Source organism: Microcebus murinus, chromosome 1 (genome assembly GCF_040939455.1).
Source record: "Microcebus murinus isolate Inina chromosome 1, M.murinus_Inina_mat1.0, whole genome shotgun sequence".
NCBI lineage: Eukaryota > Metazoa > Chordata > Mammalia > Primates > Cheirogaleidae > Microcebus > Microcebus murinus.
In genome coordinates this window covers 76,082,391-76,089,603 of record NC_134104.1, presented here as the reverse complement: position 1 = coordinate 76,089,603, position 7,213 = coordinate 76,082,391, and the positions used below count along the sequence as shown (strand labels likewise).

The 7,213-nt window shown below is 45.9% G+C and overlaps 1 protein-coding gene across 1 annotated transcript; it reads right to left on the bottom strand.

Annotated features, from left to right (window-relative positions):
* Positions 1 to 248: 248 nt before the first annotated feature.
* SST (somatostatin) lies at positions 249 to 1,700 on the bottom strand. The gene is made up of 2 exons (XM_012789623.2): positions 1,452 to 1,700; positions 249 to 609 (listed from the first exon to the last, which is right to left on the bottom strand). The coding sequence occupies exons 1-2, from the start codon at positions 1,587 to 1,589 to the stop codon at positions 397 to 399; spliced, it is 351 nt and encodes a 116-aa protein (XP_012645077.1). The 5' UTR covers positions 1,590 to 1,700; the 3' UTR covers positions 249 to 396.
* Between the last annotated feature and the right edge of the window lie 5,513 nt (positions 1,701 to 7,213).

The following is a 7,213-nucleotide window of genomic DNA, read 5'->3' as shown; positions in this document are numbered from 1 at the left end:
AGGGTCTCGCTCTATTGCCCAGGCTAGACCCAAACTCCAGAGATTGAGCAATCCTTTTGCCTCTACCTCCTAAGTAGTTGGGGCTACAGGTGCAAGCCACCATACCCTGCTTGCCACAGGGAATTTTAAATAGATGTATATGAGCCATTGGGGTGCATATCTTAAAGAAAACTGAAACCACCACTCAAGTTTGTCATGTATTATTGAACAGAAAGGCTTACTCAATAAGAAATCAAAGTCTTGTTTTCCATAATTTCACCATAATTTTATTTTATATTTACAGTCTTCAATTTCTAATGCAAGGGTCTTGTTGAGGATTTGGGTGATTAGGGAATAGAGAGGGGGTCTGGAGGAGAGGGATCAGAGGTCTGATATAGACAATAATAATTAATAAAGCTAACAGGATGTGAAAGTCTTCCAGAAGAAATTCTTGCAGCCAGCTTTGCGTTCTCGAGGGGCCATAGCTGGGTTTGAGTTAGCAGATCTCTGCAGCTCCAGCCTCATTTCATCCTGCTCAGCAGCCTGGGACAAATCTTCAGGTTCCAGGGCATCATTCTCAGTCTGGTTGGGTTCAGACAGCAGCTCCGCCAAGAAGTACTTGGCCAGTTCCTGTGTAGAGGAGAAGGGAATGGGGGAGGGAGGTAGAGGATGGTGGAGAAGAAGACATAGAAAAGCTTAGTTTGAAAAACAAAACCGGGTTTTCACAGCTGTGCACTTTTTGTCCCACTTAAAATCAATTAAGGATAAGGGTAGTTGCTATAATCACTAAGTTACACAAAAAGATTTCAAATGCTCAAATGTTTCTACAAGCTGTATTATGCCTCTGAAGGCTTAACACACACAGAGAGAGAGACACAAACGTCATTAAATCAGTTTTTGCAAAGATAAAGCATGTGCCGACGGTTTAACTCAGTTTCCATATCATGAGCTACAAAGGGGAATTGTTCTTACCGCTTTTACTAAGCAAACTGTGGGGTAACAAGACCCCACAATCGCAAACATATTGTTTGGTCTGTAGAGTGCCCCGTGCCCCAGCCTGTGGTGTGGAAGGGAGGTACCGCTTAGGAAGGTAGCTGCTTCCGAGTCCGCATTTCAGCACCTGGGTCAGCACCTCCCTCGGTCAGCACCGGGGATAGAAGCCATCATCCCTTCCGGCTCAGACAACTACCCGGGTCTTGGAATTTTCTTGGAATGCCAAAGAAGAACTTACCTGAACTGTGAACGACTGCCCTGATTAGAAAAAAAGACGTGAGAGGGGATTCTAGACTTGGAAACTTTTCTTAGGAACTTTGGAAGCTGAGGGACCCAGAAAAGCACCGAAATTCCTTAGGAGGACCAGCACGCTTACGTCCAAACCAAGAGGAGAAGAGCAAGGCTAAGGGAGCGCTGGGGGGATCCGGGAGAGGAAGAAAAAATAAAGGGAAAAAAGGACTTCGAGGGAGTCTCCTTACCTGCTTCCCTGCAGCAGCAGCCAGGGACTTCTGCAGAAACTGACGGAGTCTGGGGTCCGAGGGCGCGCTGGAGACGCCGCCCAGGGCCAGGATGATGGAGAGTGCAGCCAGCGCACACTGAAGGCGGCAGGACAGCATCTCGGCGGCGCCGGGAAAGCCGAGATCTAGACAGCAGTCGCTCAAACTCTGGGCGAGAATCCGCAGGCAGCAGCGACGGCGCTGAACCTCGCCACTCCGAAAGCGGCTTGTGTGCTCTCAGCCGTCTCACCCCTTTTTAAACTCGCTCTCTGACGTCAGGATAGGAGGCGCCCCCAGATCTCACCAGCGCTTTTACGCACCATTAGCCTCGGGAAATCAATCACAGAAGTGAGGGGAGGAGACACGATCTAAAGTGGCTTACTTAGGAAAAAGAAAAAAAAGTATTGCACACGCACAGGCACACACGATTCCACACGCTACGTTATTTATACAACCTTTTATTTCCCTCACTGCTACGAACACATTCCATAATTTCACTCACACGCACACAGGTGCACACGCAATGACACACAGACAGACTCAGCGGTGAAGAGCAAATACACAGTCACATATAGGTGCATACACATAAATGCACCAGACAATTCCATCTGTCATTATACTCACACATAATGTGAGTGATTTTAGGGGGGCTAAACAATTGCAAAAGTGTATGTGTATGACACAAGAAGATCCAGAATCATTTCTCTAAGAATAGATTTGAGAATGGAATATGAACATTAGCAGAACTGACCCACATTCTTTTCCTCCATTATCTCCATAAAAAGTCTTGTGGATGAACATGTAATGGGGCTTTAAAAGAACTTCACTCTTCTCTATTCCAGGAGAGAAGGTAACGTTGGCTCACCCTCCCTCCCTCTTTCTCAACAACAGAGAAACTTCTGATCTACCTGCCCTTCTACTGTGACAAAATACACACACTCACACACACACACAGAGAGAGAGAGAGAGAGAGAGGGCAATCTCAGAGATTATCTAATAAACCTCAGAATTTGAATCATTAAGGCCTGGAAATATCAGTAAGTTTCTCTGGCTCACATACTGTACAATTTGTGCAAAGACCAGACCTTCACATTTCAAGGCTAGGGTTCTTTTCACTCAACTCTGACTTTTCTAGCAGATTCCTGGCCATTGGGATCAGTGTTAGGTAAAGAAACCCCAGTCTGGACATGTGAAAGTCTAGGAACCACTTGAACATATGTGACTGTCACTGTGTGTACATGTCTAGGGAAAAAATCAATTCAGTTACATACAGCTCTCCTTGCTACCTTAAACACAACAAAAAGGTTAAGGAAAGCTGTCATAGGATTCTGGTTATAATCTGGTTAACTGTTTGCCATCCAGGTCAGAGTTCTGACAGCTTTTTTCAAAATAGTTCCTTATCAAGGAAGGACCAGCTAATTTCCTGGCATGGGCCAGATAAATAATCTCTTTATCTTCAATGGCTGATATTTTAAGAGCTTCAAAAAATCCAACAGTGGCTAAAAAGATATGCTACATCTCCAGAAACCAAGTGAAGCTTGCATTGGGAATTAGAATATTCTCAATACATAGACTCAGACCACAGTGTTGAGGGGCAGGATGGGTTGGTAGGCATCCTGAATGGCTTGGATAATTGTCACTATTTCCTTTCATGCCTGTGAGCCAAGGCAAGGAGGGAATGCACAGAAGTATTAAGGCTCCCAGGGCTTTGCAAGTCCAGGCAAGGCGAAGTACAAAGTGGGGCATTAAAACGTCACTCAGGTGTTGGAATAGTCTAGGAAAGCAATGAATCTGGAGCTGTGCAACCCAACCGTAGAATATGCATGTTATAGTCTCTATACATCCTACAATTCTCCCTGGCTCTTGACTGGAGACTCAGAGTTTAGTTAGATCAGCACAACTGTCCCAAAACACCTCCAAATGATGTCATATCTCCTTTACCCAGGTCCTTGGTAATCCCACTGAGTAGGAAAGGAGAGTTTTTCTGAAACAGGAGCCAGTCAAAGAAGAAATAGCAGCTCACCAGCTCTGTGCTCTGGCATCTCTTCTCCATCCCTCCCCAGACTCTTGCTCCTCCCTAGCCTCCCACACACACGTTTTCCTCTCTCCTCTTCTCCTTTTCCATAGCCTTTCTCTGAATTCTCTCAGAATCTTCCTCATTCAACCTTTCTTTTGTCTTCTCTCTCCCTATCCTCACTCTCTTTGTTTTTCTTCCCTTCCCTCAATCCTTTCCTGACTTCTCCACACGTCTCCCTCCCTTCTTTCCCTGTTTAGCCAGCATCTATCCCAGCCTCTGCCTCTAGGCATCTCTCCCCCTTGTCTCCCCCCTTGTCTTAAATGCATGGTTGCTAGCTATATAAGTACCTTTTTGTGGATAGGGAAGTCTGAGTTGCTTCCTTCAGACTCCTGCTGAAGTGCTGAGGCTCTGAATGAGATGACTTTGGGTTTTGTCTTTGTTTTGTTTTATAGTTTCTGGATTCTTATGAGTTTAAGAACCACTTAGAAGGGGAGCCAGGACAAAAAGAGACATGAATTCTCCCACCCCCACCCATGGTCAATTTTAGCATAAGAGTTGGCTTAGCACTACCAATTCTCCAAACTGAGCTTTCTGCAGCCAACCCCCAGGGCCCCTCTCCCAAGTCTCAGATGCTGGCAGGGGAAGATGGTTTGTGGCTGTACCCACAAACCTACCTTGTACCTATTGCCCAAACCTACCATGGTCACTAGGAATCACCTCCTCCCATCCTTACACAGCCCTCTGTGGCTCACAAGCACTTTCTCATCTGGTACTTCTGGGCATGTTACTCCCACCTCACAGAGGAGGAAACTGAGGTGCCAAGAGCTCACATGAGGGCACACAGGCAGGAAGTAGCATGGTCAAAGGGAGAATGTCACTACACTTGAGAATGCTTCACTCACCTGGCAGAGCAGTCAGCAGCCAGGATACAAGCGCCTCTAGAAGGCATTCAGGCTTCTTTTGTGTGCAGATCTTCTGGCTGGGATATGATTTCCCATCTCCTTTGTGGAATGTACATTTTTGGGTGACTACCTGCCAAGTTGAGGAATAGAAACTCATTTTAAAATAAAACAATATAATCTGTGAGTAGACATAGACTTTCAATATTAAGCAATGCAGGGGAGGAGGAGGTGTCCGTACTAGGGGTCAAGAGATCTGGGATTTAGCCTGGTTCTGCCGAAACCAGCTGTGGGACATCTCTCTGAGCCTTGGTTTCCTTGTGTACAAGATAGAAGCTTGAGAGGTTATCTCTATGGTTCCTTCCAGCCCTGATAATTAACAAGCTCGAGTTTGAGGAAATAAAAGGGCAAATTAGAGTGTACTGTGATGGTAAAATGCTGCTACTTTCTCAAAATGAGAATTTTGCATTGGAAGAGCCTGGTTTTTATGTAATATGAGCAAGCAGGCTGGGTGCAGAGAGCATTTCACAGGCCTGTTAGAAAACTTATTCTTGAGTTCTGCTGCTGCTACTGACCTGTCCTTCCCACTCCAGAGCTCAGTTCCTCCATCAGTACAATTGAGTCATTCAAAATCTTTCTACAGGTAATCCCTGAGAAGCTGCAGTATTTGAGATGCTGATGATATGGCAGAGAACTGGACAAAATCGCAGTGAGAAAGACAAACAATAAACACATTAATTAATACATATTCAAACGTGCAAGGGTTAAAACAAGGTACAGAGCATGACGGCAGGGGGGAGATCCCTCTGAGGAGGAGTTCTTTGAGCAGAGATCTGATTGAGGTGAGGGAGCCAGCCCTGCAATATCTGAATCAAGACAATTGCAACTGATCTGGAAAGGCCCTCAGTGCAAAGGTCCTGGGGCAGAAGTAGGCTTGGCACTTTCAAACAGCAGCAACAAGGCAAGAGGACCCGAACGCTGTGGGTGAAGCAGAGAGGCTAGGAGAAGAGGTCAGCAAGGCAGGCAGGCGTCAGATCACAGAGAGCTGTAAAAGCCATGAGAGGGAAACCACTGAAGAATTCTGAGCAAGGGACTGACCTGATTTGATTTTTTTAAGTCTGCTCAGTGGAGACTTAACTGCAGGAGGGCAAAAGCACAAGCAAGGGGATAACTTAGAAGTGTAAGAACCATTTAAGAGAGAAAAGGAGCCAGGACAAAAGGGACACATATTTTCTTTGAAATGCCCCATGGCCAAGCTGGTTGGCTTGTACAAAGGCAATTCAAACCTCCCCAGTATAAGCCCTCTGCTCCCAACCGTAGAACCCATCTCATGTCCCAAGTCCCAAAGCTGGGGCAGGGAGGGGGGAGGTGGTTGATACCTGTGGATCTTATGCTCTAGACCTCGTTCAGGTGGGACAAGAGTGTGTTTAGGCTGGGGTGGTAGCTATGAAGAAGGTGAGGACTGGTTAGAATTGAAGTTTTGTTTGAAGTAGAGTGGGCAGGACAGGCTGAAGCTTTGTTTGGCTATCAAGCTAAGGAAATGAAAAGAACCATTGACAACACCTAGAGTCATCAGGACATTCTCTAAAATGCCTTCAAGTTTCACAAATTCCCAAAAGTGCAGGAAATGGATTTATGCCAAAAGCTTCTCCTGGATATTTTGCATATAGAAAATCTTTTTATTTCCCAGACAGAAGAAAGTGAGGAATGAAGTCAGCGGAGAGAAGCAACATGAATAGTAGTAAGAGCTATGATCTGGGTGTCTGAGGCCCTGACTTAAAGGCTCGGTTTTTTCCTGCTTAAAATGGGCTGGATGATCCTGGCCTTTTCCAAATAAGATTTGAGAACCAGATCAGACAGTGCAAGTGAAAGTGCCTGGTAACCTAAAAACATCATAGACTATGAAGGCCACTAAGAGGCCTGGACTTTCCTTCCAGACTGCCTTTCACTAACATCCACAAAGCTTAGGCCAAAGTTATGGCTTTGGGAATAAAGTGCAAAGAGCCTGTAAGTTCAACTTTTTCCACTGGGAGGTGTGGGTGGTGACCTCTTCAGCCTCATCTCTTGCAGTAGTCTCTTATTCGGTCTCTATCTACTCGCTTTCCAGCTCGAAGGCTTTAAATGAGTCCCCAGGACCAACAGTTCACATGCAAACTCATCAGCCTGACAGTTCGTCCCCTCAGACCAACCTGATTTCCTGATCGGTCTCACTCTATGTCACTCCCCATCTGCCAGCCATCCCAGTCCCCGGAAACACTCGCTCTTCCCTGCACGCACCACGTACTCTCCCACACCCACTTGTACGTGCTGTTTTTGCCTCCTGTGGTATCTTTGACCCATGTTGGCCTGTTTAGATCATTAGTTTATTCTAAGAAGTTTCCAAGGGCCTCTAATTTAGAATCAACGTGGCCCTCTCCTGTGTCCAAACATGTGCCTTCTGTACCCCTAGCAGATTCCTTCACTGATCACTCTATGTTTCTGGTCCTTGAGAGTCTGTATATCTCATCCATACGCCTAGAGGCTCACTGAGGGCAGAACACTGGTCTCTACCACGTTCGTATCCTCCTCAGAGATTAAAAGTGCTAAGCACAGAGTAGTTGTTGAAAATGATGGTTGAGCTGAAGGCAAACTTCTCTATCCTCATGTGTGAGGTCTCTGTGGATTCTGTAAGTAGAACAAGCATTACGGATCTCAGGTAATGAGGACGATAGCACTTGGCACACACAAACACACTCCCCACAGCCCTAGGTGGCTAATCATTTCAGGAACACGTATCTGTTGATCTCTTAGTCATCTCTGAGCTTCAGCAAGGAAAAAAAAGAAAACCC